The 17582-nt window shown below is 37.2% G+C and overlaps 3 protein-coding genes across 3 annotated transcripts; 1 reads left to right on the top strand and 2 right to left on the bottom strand.

Annotated features, from left to right (window-relative positions):
- Positions 1-779: 779 nt before the first annotated feature.
- Positions 780-2276, bottom strand: LOC104223679 (protein ASPARTIC PROTEASE IN GUARD CELL 1-like). The gene has a single exon (XM_009775146.2). The coding sequence runs from the start codon at positions 2274-2276 to the stop codon at positions 780-782; it is 1497 nt and encodes a 498-aa protein (XP_009773448.2).
- A 699-nt stretch (positions 2277-2975) lies between these two features.
- On the top strand, positions 2976-4379 carry LOC104223681 (protein ASPARTIC PROTEASE IN GUARD CELL 1-like). Its single transcript, XM_009775147.2, has one exon. It carries the CDS (start codon positions 2976-2978, stop codon positions 4377-4379), a length of 1404 nt encoding a protein of 467 aa, XP_009773449.2.
- Positions 4380-16165: 11786 nt separating this feature from the next.
- On the bottom strand, positions 16166-16973 carry LOC104223682 (uncharacterized). Its single transcript, XM_009775148.1, has 2 exons — positions 16761-16973; positions 16166-16675 (listed from the first exon to the last, which is right to left on the bottom strand). Exons 1-2 carry the CDS (start codon positions 16971-16973, stop codon positions 16166-16168), a joined length of 723 nt encoding a protein of 240 aa, XP_009773450.1.
- Between the last annotated feature and the right edge of the window lie 609 nt (positions 16974-17582).

Below are 17582 nucleotides of genomic sequence, written 5' to 3' on the forward strand. Positions count from 1 at the left end.
CCACAAAAAAAGTATCTATAATCCGTAATATAGCAAATGGTATCTATAGATTGCTAATTACTACTAAAAGATAGTGCTTTATGAAAATTTCTCTATAAATATCTTCTTTAACTTCTATTCTAATGGACTTATAGCCTGTTTGGCCAAACCTTTTTTTTTGGGCCAAAAGTGCTTTTTTAGCCAAAAAGTGTTTTTTTTTTCGAAAAATTGAGGTGTTTGGCCAAGCTTTTGGAAGGAAAAAAGTACTACTTTTGAAGAGAAGCAGAGACAGTTTTGGAGAAGCAAAAAAAAGTAGCTTCTCTCCAAAAATACTTTTTTGAAAAGCACTTTTGAGAAAAATACACTTATGCAGTTTTTAAAAGCTTGGTCAAATCCTAATTCCTGCTCAGAAGCGCTTTTCAAATTAATTAGCCAAACACAAACTGATTCTCACCAAAAGTACTTTTGAGAAAAGCACTTTAAGAAACAACACTTCTTAAAATAAGCTGATTTTTGCAGCTTGGCCAAACAGGCTATTATTATCTTTTATAAGTAATGAAAAAATAAAGCCGAACTAAACGGTTCACCATACCTTTTTATGAAAGAGAGAAACAATTTTATGAAAAGAAGAAAAAAGGCGTGCGCGCACATATATATATATATATATATATATATATATATATATATATATGACATAGCTAGATAACAATCTTAGAATGTAAAGGTTCAATGCGACTACCGAACAACACCGAGTAAAAAACAAAAAAAAAAACAAACATAAAGGTTCAAGTTTTATTATCTCAATCACAAGCATCAACACTGAAAGTCAAAGCATTATTTTTAGTATCAAAAGTTAAACCTATGCCTTGAAGCTGATTAGTGCCTATAAGTGTAGATTTATCATCCCATGGCATAAAAGCTAGGCAATAATAGCCCCCAATACTTACTACAACTCGTCCATCTACCAGCAGCACCTCTTGACTTTCAGAATAATTGCCAAAGTAAAATTTGATAATTGGGAAATATACTTCAGCACCATCTGGATCATCTTCATAGCAAGTGTCAAATATACCATATCCACCTTCAATCATAGTATAATCTTTTACTTCTTCTCTGAAAACGTCGCGAAATATAATATAATAATCATGAGGAAAACGAGTAATTAATGTCCCTGTATCTATCATCACTCCATGGGTTTCTTTTTGACCATTCCACCACGAAGGATCCACTGGAACAACTTTATCGTTAATCACAATCTTGAAAAGATTGACGTAGTACCAATGAGGAGTTAATCGATTTTTTAGTAGTTTTGCCTCTGTTCCATATATCCACGGAGCTTTATTAAAGGAGAGGAAAGATGGGTGTACAGAAGCAGCAGTTGGTAAACATAATGCAAATATGGACGAACCTAATTGAGATGGTAAAGAATATCCACCTGTAGCTGTTAAGCTTACTCTTTTACTCAGACCAAGAATCCCAGAAAATGTACCACTGAAATCTGTACCGCCTTTTTGATCTATACTACAACCAAATTTTATCCTGGATTGTGTATTGTCTGAAGGAAATGTGATCACATCAGATGCCATAAAACCTTTTGTTGTTTCTCCAGTGATATATTGTTGCGTATAGAAACATCGTTTGCTGCCTAAAGCGCAACGAAAATCATGATCTGTACTTATGCAAATTGAACTGTTTTCAACGCAATCAAGTCCTGTGAACGTTTTGGAGGTGGTAGAATCGTATATAGTATTATAACGCGGTTTGAAACACTTATTTGGAACGCATGGTGCACATTGCCACCAAACTAAGTAACTTCCACTGTCTATTAGTAAGTAATTTCTTGTTCTTTCACTACCAAGCAACAAAAGGGCAACATAGTGACCATTAAAGTAGTTAGTAGGTGCTACCTTTAGGTCTTGGTCATGGTTCTTACTCAAATTACGTGCGTACTTCTCTTGAAAATCGGGGTCTTTTTTAATTTTAGTATCGCGGTATTTCAACTTTGATGCCAAGTATGTAGCTCGAGCATGATCTTGAGCAAGACGATGAGTAAGCATGGACTCATAATCGTTGAATTTTGATTTTTCAAAGACGTCGATATGGTAAACACTGAAAGAATAAGACGGCATTGGAGGATCTTGAAGCTTGGATATATCAAAAGACATGAAAGCTTTTCTAGCTTGTTTAATGGAAGAAGAATTAATCTTGAAATATGATTTTTCATTGATTAAACTAGCAAATGAATTCCAATGAAGGATTGATATAAGAAGAAGAAGAAGAAAAAGGGGGTTTTCCATTAGTAATTTTGATGTAGTATTAATTTGGTTTGAAACTTGAGCAAACTGCTTCAATCATTTATAACATTGGTTTATGTTTCATCTTTAAAATATTTCCAAATTTTGTATACAAATTTGGATAAAAAAAAGTGTATTTAATGTGAACACAAATTTGAATCATTTCACACTTATTTTTGTTAAATCATTAAAATATGCCTATGCTTGTTTGGAAATGTCCAAACTAAGCATAAAATCATGTAACATTACTTAACAAGAATTAAATATGCAATTTATACTATTTGGAAACTTTATTTTGCAACAATCACAATTTAGGTATATATATATTTTTTTTTTTGCAATCTATATATTAATTAGGATACTAATACTAGTCTCAAGATAAAAACATATCTCATTATGTATACGGAAAATCATGCAAATTATTTTGTGAAATAATTAAGGAAAGCAATATTCTGCTTTAGGAGATTGGAACCAAAAAGGCAAGTACAAGATTAATTTACCAATAATATTGCTAGACATAATGAGATATAATTAAATTTGATTATTGACCCTAGAATTAGTAGCCTAATTAATATATAGATTGCAAATACGTAAATATATTTAACGGGATTTCATGTTTAATTACATATTTATATTATAAATAATTGAAGATGTCTGCACAAGTTTCAAACCAAATCAATAGTAAAATTAAACAAATTACCAATGGAAAACCTCCTCTTTATTCTTCTTCTTCTTCTTCTTATGTCAATCCTTCATTGGAAATCATTTGCCAATTTAATCAATGAAAAATCATATTTCAAGATTAATTCTTCTTCCATTAAACAAGCTAGAAAAACTTTTATGTCTTTTGATATATCCAAGCTTCAAGATCCTCCAATGCTGTCTTATTCTTTTAGTGTTTACCATATCGACGTTTTTGAAAAATCAAAATTCACCGACTATGACTCCGTGCTTACAAATCGCTTGGCTCAAGATCATGCTAGAGCTACATACTTAGCATCAAAGTTCAAATACCGCGATACTGAAATAAAAAAAGACCCCGATTTTCAAGAGAAGTACGCGCATAATTTGAGTAAGAACCATGACCAAACCCTAAAGGTAGCACCTACTTCATACTATCAAAGTCATTATGTTGCCCTATTTATGCTTGGTAGTGAAAGAATAAGAAATTACTTACTAATAGACACTGGAAGTTATTTAGTTTGGTGGCAATGTGCACCTTGTGTTCCAAATAAATGTTTTAAACAGGTTTTTAATACTATATATAATCGTACCACGTCGAAAACTTTCAAAAGACTTTATTGTGTTGAGGATAGTTCAGTTTGTATAGCTGAAGATCCACATTTTCATTGTGCTTTAAGTAGTAGTTTATGTTTTTATGAGACAACATATGGAAGTGGACAAACAACAAAAGGTTTTATGCAATCTGAGGTTATTATTTTTCCTTCAGACAATACACAAGCTAGGATTAATTTTGGTTGTAGTATTGATCAAAGAAGTGGTAGTCAAGATTTCAGTGGTACATTTTCTGGAATTGCTGGACTTGGTCGAAGAGTTAGCACGAACGCCATAGGTGGATACTCTTTACCATCTCAATTAGGGTCGTCTATATTTGCATTATGTTTACCAAGTTCTACTTCAGTACAACCATCTGTTCTCACGTTTAATAAAGCTCCGTGGTCATATGGAACCGAGGTGAAACTAGTAAAAAATCCATTAAACCCTCATTTTTATAATGTTAATATTTTCAAGATTGTGATTAACGATAAAGTTGTTCCAGTGGAACCTTCGTGGTGGAATAATGGTAATCAAGGTGTTATTGTCGATACAGGGACACTGATTACGCGTTTTCCTCATGATTTTTATATTATATTTCGCGACGTTTTTAGACTTGAGGTTAAAGATTATGAAATGGTTGAAGATGGAGTTGGTCCATTTGATACATGTTACAAAGATGATCCATTTAGCGCTGAAGTATATTTCCCAGTTGTGAGGTTTTACTTTGGCAATATTTCTCCAAGTCAAGAGCTGATGTTAGTACAAGAAAGAGTTGTAATACAAAATGCAGGGCATTATTGCTTAGGTTTTTTTTGGATGGAATCATAATTTTTCAATTATAGGCACTAATCAACTTCAAGGGACAGGATTAACTTTTGATACTAAAAATAATGTTCTAACTTTCAGTGTAGATGCTTGTGATTGATGTAAAAAAAATTTCGAATCTTTACATTCTAAGGTTGTTATGTGTAAATTTGCCAAAAATAATATATCCAATATTTGATTTTAGTATAATATCTTGTATGATTAATGTTGATATTTGGATATTTAACTTTGTATTTTTCGCTTTTACTATTAAACTCGCATAAGTTATTGTTGCGACCAAACACATACGGAAGTATACGCGATCGTCAAGTAATAAAGTTGTGAGTAGAGTATTGTTCTCACGAAGATTTATTATTAACTTTTGACTGATTCAAACTCAAAGAATTTATCGATTCAAGATATTTTTCCAACAAAATGTGTAAGTGATTAGTTAACTACCAAAGAAACTATTAAGCAATGAAATAACTAGAGATGACTACAACACTTAGGCAATTTTGGACAAAAACAATAGGAGAGGATATTCCAGTGTCATAGTTGATGATAGACTATAATTGCATATTTTAGTCGCTTATTACACTCTAATTTACTGCACTTTAATTGAGTTTGAGCTTTAATCGCTAGTGTTTTGCACTAATGGTGTGTTTTATGTTTTGTAGGAGTGATTTCGAGCTATATAAATATTATGGAATGAATTCTAGTGATTTGGAGCTTTGAAGTCTCAGTAAAAGCCCAAGGAATTAAGCCGGGATCGTGTTCGGGGGTCAAATTTGATAGTTAAGAATAAACGAAGACTTGAGTAGGCATATTGCGCACTGTCTAGTAAAATAGACATAACTCTTTGCTCCGAACTCCATTTAGGCTATATAATATATGTTTGGAAATCTAACTCAAAGGGATACAACTTTCATGTTTTATATGTTTCCAAATTTCAAATGGAACAGGGTGAAAAACGCAGTCGAAACTGTGACCGCGGAATGAGGTAGTGCACTGGGAAAATACCGCGCCGGTACCGCAAGCGTCCAGACCTGAAAAATTATCCTTTTTCGCGTGGGAGAAGGTATAATTGTTTGGGCCCGAACCTACTTGGTATATATACATGGAAAAATAGAATTTTGAGCAGGTTGGACATACTTTTGACACAAATTCGACCTAAGGAGGCAGAGACACAATATGAGCAAGGCGGGGAATTCTTCTGCGAGTTTTTCCTTCCTATTCCTATTTTCCATTGTTGGTTATAACTTTTAGTATTGTATTTTTACATACTATAATGAATAGTTAATTTGTTATCTTGGGTTTTGATGGAACCTTTTGTAGGATAAATTCTTGTTATGTTTTTATATAATTGAGCCGTTGGATTTCTCTACTTATTTAACTATGTGTTTATTGTTGTTGATTGAATGACCATTGATTGACTGTGCCTATTTATTATGCGTTGCTTGAGAAAGGATACATATTTAGGTGGTTGTTGAACAACGTTACTCCTAACGTATGTGAGAAATCAATACAGCGGAATTAAATGTAGGTTTAGAAATAACAAAGCCTTGACGTGGTCATAATAAGCGGTTAAATAAAGCCAACTAGCGTAGTTCGAAAGAATATGTCTAGTAAATTGTTATAGTTGCTCGAGAGAGAATTACGGTACCTAAAGTGCTCACGATCAGTAGAGAATATATAGGCAAAATTGTTGGGAACATAATGGGAAGGATTCCAACATTTGAAGAAATCATAACTCTAGACCTCCTTAGTTTTATATCAAATTTCATCATTATTAGTTGATAATTTTACTGCTTTATAATAGTATTAGTTAATTAGTTAGAAATAAATATTATAATCTCTATAATTAGGAAATTGTTTAGACTTGTGGTTCTTAGCAATATTGAACAACTCCAGCTAAGCCTTAGTTCTCTGTCGGATTTGACTTCGAACTTATAGACCGGATTATATTTACAACGACCGCTTATCCTTTTTAGGACTAGAATTGAGCGTGATCAATAGTCTAGCTAACAATTTTGTTGCGTTCTTGGCTTAAACTGGCTAATTGATTTATCTGGTTTGTTGGTTGGCAGGGTTGGTGTTACCCGTAAGAATATGTCGAGTTCTTACTCGCCTATTCAAGCTAACTTAATATCTATATGTCTATGGAATTAAAACTAACAAGAACGCATTTACCCTTCATGTATCTCAACCAAGCAAGACAATTAGGTACATTTCTATCCTAACTGTGAATCCATTCCCCGATGTCCGGGTTCAAGAACTTGCTCTATTTAATCCTATATGCAATCTAGAATTCCCACTTTCAAGTTCAACACTAGATTCATAAGTAGTATTTCACTGTTAACTACACATCAAAATAATTAAGAACAAAATTAAATAAAAAAACCCAATATGATAAAATCAAAACTCGCCAATTTAAACTTCAAACGTCAACATTCATTTAGCACCAATGACCCCAGAATAATAAGGTTCTTAGCCACTCATTTTCATAGATTCATAAAAAATAATGTTTTCACACATAAAATCAATGAATACTAGAAAAAGAATGGAAGAATTGATCCAATCCATGCTCCTGAGTATTTCGTACTTTTGTTACTCTCTCCAAGTAGTGTCCTCCTTGCCAAAATAGGTATAGATTGGCTTTTATATGAGTTGGGGGCGCCTTGGGGTTGAAATAACTGAGTCTTAGTTGAAATAGGACAACTTCACGTCACTAGTGCCCAGGGCTGCGTGAGGTTCTAGCCTTGGTGTTGGATTTTTTGACCATTCTGTTTTATGCGCCACAAGTAGCGCCCCACACTGCCTGTGGTGCTATAATGTGCAAATTTCCCTTTTCTTCCCATTTTCACTCTAATTCACGCATCTTCGTCCCAATTTGTATCCAGATAATTCCTACACATTAAAGTACCACAAATTAACATAAATTATTATAGTACACATCTGAAATCTACAATGCACGAGCAAAATACGAGGCAATATATATAAAAATATGCACACTTTAAGCCGAGTATCACCCCACACTTAGACTCTTGCTCGTCCTCGAGCGATGAAACTATATTGACACCCCAAAATGTATGTCTTAGTAGGAAAGATCAATTCAAATTTAATTCAGACACACACTCTACCTTTTGACTATGGTCGATACCGGCAATCAAGCATGAACACGCGAATTTCACATTCTTCCCGTGTTTAAACAAGCCTAAGTATACACAATGCGATTCAACCAACTCAAACAACCAATCCATCACCATCCTACCTCAAGAGCGTACTCGTTACCACTAAGCATCCTCAACTCACGCACTGATCGAGGCCAACCCTGTACTACTATGAAGCAACAAGAGAGGTCGAAGCAGTTTTTACCCGAGAAGTCGGGATCGATTTCCACAGGGAGCTAGATATTGGAGTTGAGTTTCTATCTAAATTGGTGTTGTATAATTGTTCCTAATTGCACTTCTAAACATTGTTGGTTTTGATTATGCTACTACGATGCTAAATTAAGCTAAGTAAAGCTAAGATTTAAACTATTGAGAGTTGTTCAAATAGATAAAAGACACTAAGGTAGTGACTTTCTCCTAGGTGGTTAATTGACAGATTCTTGAATCTAAGGCTAGATTGTCACAGTTGGGGAGTATGATATAACCATTGCACGATTCTACTCACTCTATACCTCTCAGTAGTTCGAGTGATTTTTCCCGAATTGACTTTCTCAAGACCAATTGGGTATGATAATTTGTGCAAACAATTGAGGTTCAAATCGGGTATTACTATCTCTAGATTTAACCCTTTAATTGGGGCTATCAATCTCTTGAGTACGCCCTAATTCCTTATTGGACCAATTTCATGGACTTAGGCTCTCTTTCTCAAGAAGAGCCAAAGTCTACTAGGCATAAACTAGTGTTTGCAACCACTAATTTAATATTAAAACCCTAAATTAGTCCAAATATCAAATACCCATATACAATCAAGCGTCAAAACACAAGACCCATCAATTACCCACACTAGCGTTGAGCCACAACCCTAGCTAATGGGTCTAGCTACTCATGATTATAAAAGAAAACAAAGAAATAGATGAAGAAAAGCTCATAATAATTAATTACTAGATAACATTTGAAGATTCAATGATGAAACTAAGCTAAAATTACTCAAAATGGTAAAAGAGAAGTGTTCACAAGCGCAACTCTGTCCCAAAATATATCTGATGACCTAAAAATGGGGAAAGAAACTATTTATACTAGGCTAAAAATTCTGGACAAAAATACCCATGCGGGGCTAGTGCGGACTGCACAAAATCGAGTGCGGCCGTACTAAGGCTCTTGGCTGAGATAATGTGCTCTCTGAAGTTGGCCACCGCGGACCGCACAAAATGCACTGCGTCCGTGGTGGCTTCTATTGCGGTCCGCACAAAATGGACCGTGGATCGCATTGTGCATAATCCTCCAATTGGCAACTCTATGATCTTTGGCTCTGCTGTCTGCACAAAATCGAGTGCAGCCGCAATGACATCAATGCGGTCCGCACAAAATCCTTTGCAGCCGCATTGCTTGGTTGCCTGAAATGCCTGCTCTCTGAACTTCATCTTTGCGGACCGCACAGAATGGTGTGCGGCCGCACTGCCCTGTTTGACTGAGCTTGGCCTTATTCTTGGTACTTGTGCATGTTTCACTCCTTTTTGAGCTGGTTTCTAACAAATTGTCACCCTGTTGACCGAACCCTATAATTAAGTACAACATGTGAGCCTTTGGGACTATTTTGTACACATTTCTAATCAAAACTTAAGCAATAAGGAGTGTAAAATGCCTCATAATCCCTAGTTATCACGCACTCACCCAATAAACGAAGTTTACAACTTCACCAATCTCTCATGAGATAATGTGCCCTCACCAACAAACAAAAAAGTGAATATAGAATAGTCCACACATTCGAGTATGCCTTTGAACATAATTTAAGGACATCACACAATTGAACAAAATTCGCTCACTCTCACAAGGAATTTCATGTGCATTCCGTGGTCGTACCATAAGCTTGTCCGTACTGTATATCTCTACTAATCTAAGGTAGCCAAATCTAAGATCAATTAGGACTTTATGATTGTACTATAGGATAAGGGATGGGTATGATACATTTAGGAATAGTGACTAATCCTCCTAAGAACTTTAATACACTACATCACAAATCGAGCACATATTCTTCTCAACCCATTCACTCGCCATAAACCATATACAATATAGCCCCCCCTTTATTTTTTCCAATTAAGCACTTCTATATTCCCACTAGCACACATTACTAAGATTAGAAGGTGTGTGTTTTTCTACATTATTTAAATTATTCTTTTTTCTTTTTTGCAATTTTTTTTCTTTTTTACACACTCCATACATTAAGGTTCATCGGCTAGTTGCTTCCCCCCCCCCCACAATTTTAGTGCACCTTAAGGGCCCTTCCACGGTTCCACTCGAAAGTTACTCCCCAATCTCTAACCTTACTTCTTTTAGCGACTAATTGCTCAAAGAAAAGGTCTATAAGTTCAAAAGGGCTAGCAACAATTTTTTTTATTTATGAGTGACAAACACCTCTATGATCAAGCAAGAAACGCCTACGTCATCTCCTAGACTAGCACAACTTAATGATTTTTCTTCGATTAACACACGGGGCAAGTTCTAGACTTCACACGATAGCACAGAATATCACGAATCCTTACACACACATTGCACATGACTCAATCAAGACATCTTTGTTCGACTCTCAAGTCAAGCAAGCATATTTAGTTGAGAATTTTTAAGCAATAATGCATTAGGTGGAATACAAGTCAAACAACTGAGAAAAAGGCGTCACAGAGTAGGCTGATTAATTTACTTAGGCATTACAATTCAAATCAAATATTTAAAAAGACAGTGCGCATGCTATAGCTTAATGTGCTAGCACCAAACATGTCAACAGGTGTTTCAGAACACCTTAGATTTCTTCCTATCCTATTCCAAAAAAAAATAAAAAACAAAACACCCAATTTGAGCTACACCCTTGGAAAAGAACCAGTGTCCAAAGAAAAACCAAAGGATACTACCTAAATATCCTAATAAAAATAAAAGAAAATCTTTTTGTTTTTTTATTCGGACTTTAATCCCTCAAGAAAATTATCCAACAGATCCATCATCGGAAAAAGTTCGAGCTTTTTCAATTTTTTTAATAAACAAACTAATTAGACTATGTGAATTCTAAACTAAGCTAAAAAAATTAAAAAAATAATTTTTTTATACAATTGCAAGTCAGGAAGTATTTCCCCTACCCCACACCTAAATGATGCATGGTTCCTGATGCATAAACAAATTCAAAACAATGTAAGGTGGAAAGAAAGAACTCCCTACTAGTCGGATTTCTCCTTCTCAAAATGCCCACCAGCCGTAGCTCCGGGCTCATCATCATTATCCGCTTCTAGGGGTACCAAAGCCATGGGCCCCATGATTTCATCACCAATCTCATCTTCATAACCGGATCCTTTGTACCATTTTTCGTCCTCATACGGGTGAATGAGACTGCCCGGTGCAATTCCCATCATCTCTTTGGAAGAACTAGAGAGATCATTACGTAGATGCATACACTCCTCATCTGACCCCTAGCCTGCTCATTATCACATTGAGGGAACTATAAAGATACCTGTTGAAGTTTTCGTCCCTCTCATTCCTCGCGGCTTGGCTTAGCTTTGATGTAGACTCCAACAAGGATGTCATGTCCAACAATGCTTTTGGTGCCTCCACTACCTCATCATAGTCAGGGTACTCCAGTACCCCATGGGAAAGCATGTACTGCATTAGGAGGTTTCTAAAGAAGAACCTTTTGATCATTAGCCCAAAACGGGTGTGAGCCATCTCCCCTAGCATGATCTCACCCGCATTGATGGGTTGCCCCGTCATCAGAAAAAATATCACACACACTCGAGCTCGAGTACATTCACTGTTATGATCAATGGGCATCAATCTAGCCTGCATGAAGTTTTGCTATACCTTAGCAGTATTGTTGAAGTCGAAACAGATCATCTCAAGGTGGGTATCTACCTTAGTCTATGTCCACTTCGAATTAGAATCAACGCCACAAAGAGTGTGACGTATCGCTGGTAGCTTGTGCTTTTGATGAATTTTTGTAGCCTCCGTGGATTATGGATATCAACTCCCAAAAGTTCACAAAAGGTTCGCCTATCCATTGGTATCTCCTTTCCTCGGACCCATGACTAACAAGTTTGTGTTCCAATTGGCATACAGTTCTCGTACCATACTCAAATTTGCATGGCCCGAGCATTCTATAAAATTATCCATCTTCTCTCTCCAACCGGGCTAGCAGATCCGGGAGGCTCTTTTCTAGAGTTTTCACATTAATCCCCATTTTGGAGATGTATCTCCCATATGGCACAAAGTTAATATGTCACTGGATAGCATCTTCACAAACTAGATCCAACCGAGGCCGTGGTACCGATGGTGCCCTTGTCGACCCACTAGCAACCTCATTTCCCTTAGATTGCCGGGAAGAACCTTCACCCTGCTTGCATTTTTTGGGAGGGGGAGCAATAGTGGAGGACTTTCCCACTCCTTTTCCTTTGGCGGCACTGTCATGAGCCATAACAACCTACACATGATAAACACAAATATGAAAATAAATCAAGAAATTCGCCCAAGGTCATCGTGAGAGGCAAAGATGACCCCACACTTTGTACAGTACACTAACTACTTCTTACAAGAGTCTACAAGATACATTACACATGAGACAAAGTGTGGGTGGTGTGATTATGATATGGTAACATGGAGCATGAGCTTCGGATTAGGTAAATTACCCCCAAACATCCCACACTTCACCTAACATCATATACAACTACATTCGGCTACTCAGACTTTAGCAGGTGTTCAATTCACTCTTTCAAGTATTTTAGCAAACACATTATGGGCATCAATTTTTTTTCTCTTTTTTTTCAATATTGGTGGAACAAGGTGGCCTTCCAAAATTTAAATGAAGTAGTGAAAATTGTAGTTTACTAATTCATATACAACTTTACAACCAATATTTACCACCAATTTTGTGCACTTTAGGACCACCATAGCAACATAACATATAAAAGAGACCTAGGTGATTGGGGGTCATTTGAGAAGGGGAACTAGAGATACACTAAAAAAATTAAAAAATACAAGAAAAGAGATAAGAAGAAGAACATACATTTGAGTTTTGAGATGAAAGTAAGCAACAAAAATTGGAGAACTTGAGAGAGAAGGAGAGACAGGAGCAGGGAGAGAGACAGAGTCGAGGGGTGAGTTTGAGAGTTATGGGGGAGAGAGAGAGTGAGGTTTTGAGTTAGAGTTATTTTAATTTAGGCGGGGGAATAGTTTGGGTAATTGGGTATGAGTTAGTATGTGAGCATAGATGGGTAGTTGGGTCGGGTTAATGGGTGTTGATTCTAAAGAAAGAAAAAAATATTTTTTTTACCTTACCTGGTGACTCCTAGTCCAGCGCGCCGCACTAAGCCTGGCGCTGCGGGCTGTGATGCTTCTGTAAACTGCGCCCCAAGCAACGTGGGCATTGTCCTGGGCGCTAGTTTGCCGAAAATTATTATTATTATTATTATTATTATTATTATTATTATTATTTTTGACTAAACATCCCCTAACCCGAGCATTTAATACATACATTGTACACACACCCACACCATTCCCGCCTATGATCTCTATAACTACAAAGAAAATAAAAAAACTAATCTACTCTGACTAAAAAATAAAAAGCTAAGCTACAAAAGCATTAAAAATTGGGTTGCCTCCCAACAAGCACCTGATTTAACGTCGTGGCATGACTCAACATGTTTTTCAAGCATCGGCCAAGTCCACCGAGGCCTTGTGATGTGCAATGTCACCACCCCAATAATGTTTCACTCTCTGTCCATTTACCAAGAAGGTACCGCTTGAATTCGTATCATGCAATTCCACCACTCCATGAGGTTTCACACTAACCATTACGAAAGGACCTGCCCATCGAGACTTAAGCTTTTCGGGGAAAAGCTTCAACCTCAAATTAAACAAGAGAACTTCTTGACCTGGCTCAAACTCGTGATGTTGGGTGTGCTTATCATGCCATCTCTTGGTCTTTTCTTTATACAATTTTTCATTTTCGTAGGCGTGCAATCGGAACTCATCAAGCTCGTTCAGTTGTAACAACCTCTTCTCTTCGGCTAAGTCCATATCAATATTTAGCTTTTTAATCGCCCAATAGGCTTTGTGTTCAAGCTTGACGAGAAAGTGGAATGCCTTCCCATAAACCAGCTTATATGGAAAAGTTCCTATGGGGATGTTGTATGCAGTTCGATACGCCCACAATGCATCGTCAAGCTTTCCGGCCCAGTCCTTCCTATTTCCACTTACCGTTTTCTCCAGAATATGCTTCACTTCTCTGTTTGACACTTCCACTTGGCCACTCATTTGGGGATGATAGGTAGTGGCAACCTTGTGCTTAACTCTATACTTTGCTAGAATGTTATTCAACAACTTGTTACAGAAGTGAGTTCCTCCATTACTTACCAGCACCCTTGAAGTCCTATGTTTTTTTTACAAAGTTTACCACTACCTTTGCATCATTAATAGGAAGAGCAATGGCCTCCACCCACTTAGGCACATAGTCGACTGCCAGCAAGACGTATTTGTGCCCATTAGAGTATGGGAATGGTCCCATAAATCAATCCCCCAAACATCAAAGATATCCACTGCTATAGTATTTACCAAAGACATCTCGTGCTTCTTTGTAATTGTTCCGATTCTTTGGCACCTGTCACACTTTTTAACAAAAGCATGTGCATCCTTAAACTATTTTGGCCAATAAAAACCTGATTGTAGCACTTTTTGGGCGGTTGTATCTCCACCGTGATGACCTCCATATGGAGAAACGTGACAGTCATGCAATATTTCACTCATCTACTCCTCTAAAACACATCTTTGTACCAACTGATCTGCGTACTGCTTATATAGGAATGGCTCATCCCACATGTAGAGCCTCACATCATGTAGAAATCTTCTTTTATTATCGGGTGTCAATTCTGGTGGCATCACCCCACTTGCAAGAAAATTTACATGGTCTGCATACCACGAGGCTACACTCGAGGTAACGACTAATAACTGCTCATCTGGAAAGGTTTCTTTGATCAACCCTCCCTCAGCTACATGGTTTGATTTTCTTATCTAGACAAGTGATCAACCATCCTGCAAGAGGATCCATCGAATTGGCCTCGCTTGGCGTCTTTCTTTTCAAACAAATACCTTATAGCTGAGTGATCTGTGTGGATGATGACTTTGGTTCCCACGAGATAGGATCTGAACTTATAAAATGCCTACACCACTACAAGCAACTCTTTTTCAGTAATAATATAGTTCATCTGGGCTTGATTAAGAGTTTTGCTTGTGTACTAAATGGAGTGAAAAATTAATTTTATCCCTCCTTTGCCCCAAAATAGCTCCAATTGCGATGTCACTCGCATCACACATTAACTTAAAGGGCTACGCCCAATCTGAGGCAATGATAATTGGCGCAGTCACTAATCTTTTATTCAGCTTCTCAAATGCTTTCAGACAAGCATCATCAAATTTAAAGTGGATATCTTTCTCAAGAAGCCTGTACAAAGAAGAAGAAACTAATGAAAAATAGAAATTACGAATGGCCTTGACAGATGTCGGTGGGGGCAATTTTTTAATCTCCTCCAACTTTTCTTTGTCCACCTGCAACCCATTTTTGGACACCTTGTGCCCCAAGACTCTGCCTTCTCAAAAAATAGCCATCATATACCTTTGAAAAGTCACAGGTGCAATACAGAAACCAAAGGGCATTCTCTTAAACGCATACGTGCCATAGGGACACGTAAATATAGTCTTCTCTTGGTCCTCTGGGGCTATAGAAATCTGATTATACCCCGAATAGCCATCTAGGAAATGATAGTATTCATGTATAGCTAATCTATAAGGCATTTGGTCAATAAAGGGGAGGGGAAAGTGGTCCTTGCAAGTGTCATTATTTAATTTTTTATAATCTATGCAAATTCTCCATCCAGTCACAGTTCTTGTGGGAATCAAGTCATTATTTTTATTAACCACTACAGTCATCCACCCTTCTTATACACACATTGGATGGGACTTACCCATTTGCTATCGGAGATTGGAAATACAATACCTATATCAAGCCACTTAATTACTTCTTTGCTTACCACCTCTTTCATGATTGGATTTAGGCGGCGTTGGTGCTCTACACTTGGTTTGTGTCCTTCCTCCATGAGGATTTTATGCATGCAGAAGCTGGACTAATGCCTCTAATATCAGACATCATCCACCCAATTGCCCGCTTGTGCTCATGCATTACTCTTAACAGCTTTTCTTCCTGTAATTTAGACAAGTCAGAGGAAACAATAACATGTAGAGTGTCAGAACCATCCAAATAAGCATATTGAAGGTGAGGAGGCAAGGGTTTAAGTTCCAATTTTGGAGCCTCTTCAATCAACGACTTTGGTGGAGGCCCACTTGGCCTATTTAGGGGCTCGAAGTAATTTAAACCCTGCATGTAGACACAAGATGCATCTAGTATATGCATCATCTCCTCAACCTCATCATCAATCTCCAAGCTATCGAACAACATGGGTGCTTTCTCTAGATAATCGTCTAGATATACACTCGTGTCGATATGTTGCTCATCCACCTCCACAACAAATATCATAGAAAGCTCCCCATAATGGCGGGGACGTTGGATCACCGTGTAGACATTGAAAACTACTTCCTCGTTGTCCACCCTCATAATCATTTTCCCTCTCTCACTTTAATAATTGCATCACTTGTAGCCAAGAGAGGTCGTACCAATATGATGGGAACTTGTTCATCAGCCTCATAATCTAGGATAATGAAGTCTGATGGAAAGATGAATTTCTCAATTTGCAGCAACCCATATTCAATCACTCCTTCAAGGTAGACTATGGATCTATCAGCTAGTTGCAACATCATAGTGGTTGGTCTCGGAGCCCCCAGACCCAATTGCATGAACACAGACAAGGGCATCCAATTTATTCTCGTCCCCAAATCACAAAGAGCACGACGCACATTAATATTACCAATCCGCACATGGATGGTGAAGCTATCAGGGTCCTTAAGCTTTTGAGGGAGCTTGTTTTGGACCCTCGAAGTGCACTCCTCAGTATGTGCAACTATCTCTAATTTAGTCAATCTCCTCTTGTGAGACACTATATCTTTGATGTACTTAGCATATTTTGGAATTTCGCGAAGTACATCCACCAATAGAATATTTAATTGAACCTAGCTAAACATAGAGAGACATTTTTTGAACATTTTTCTTCTGTAATCTTTGGGGGAATGGTGGTGGTGGCCTTGTATCATTCACTGGCTCTGAATTTGCATCATCTTTCTTTGAGACGTGTGTTGCCTTAGGGATCAACTCCCCCTCAGGTATAGGCTTATCCATTCTTTTCTTTGGCGCTTCTTCTAATTCCCTCCCGTTTCTGAGTGTGACTGCATTAACTTGAGGGTTCTTCTCTAGATCACTAGGAAGAGCGCCCGCAGACCTAGTATTTTGATTTGACGCTAACTGCCCCATTTCTCTCTCAAGATTTCTAAAATCGGTCCTGAGTTGTTGATTGTCAAGCAACAATTTCTTCAACAAGTCGTTCGTACTCTCATTTACTTGCTGGGGTGGCTTCTGAGGTTTATTAAAAAATTTCTTGGGCCTATGATGATTATGAGTCGTCTGATTTCTACCCTAGGAAAAATTAGGATGATTCTTCCAATTTGGGTTGTATGTATTCCCATATGCATGCTAATTTATTGGACCTCTGCTCTGTTGCCCCACATAATAGATAGATTTTGGATTTGTAGGGAACATGTCACTCGTGTGACTATCACCACATAATTCGCAGCAAGTAGACATCTATTATACATGTTGCATCTGTTGTGTTTAGTTCATTGTCATTCTATTCATCTGATTTGCCAATTTTGCTATATCTGATCTTATAGCTGAGAAGTCATCAAGATCAATTACACCGACTGCTTTCTGTTTAAGTGCTCTCTGTGATTCCTCATCCCTTTGCCAATTATTATCATTAGCAATGAAATTGTTTAGTAGGAGTTGGATTTCACTATACGGCCTTGCCATACAACTTCCTCCATAAGTTTAGTCAAGATTCATCTTTGATGTCTCGTGACCCAA

This window comes from Nicotiana sylvestris, chromosome 11 (genome assembly GCF_000393655.2).
Source record: "Nicotiana sylvestris chromosome 11, ASM39365v2, whole genome shotgun sequence".
NCBI lineage: Eukaryota > Viridiplantae > Streptophyta > Magnoliopsida > Solanales > Solanaceae > Nicotiana > Nicotiana sylvestris.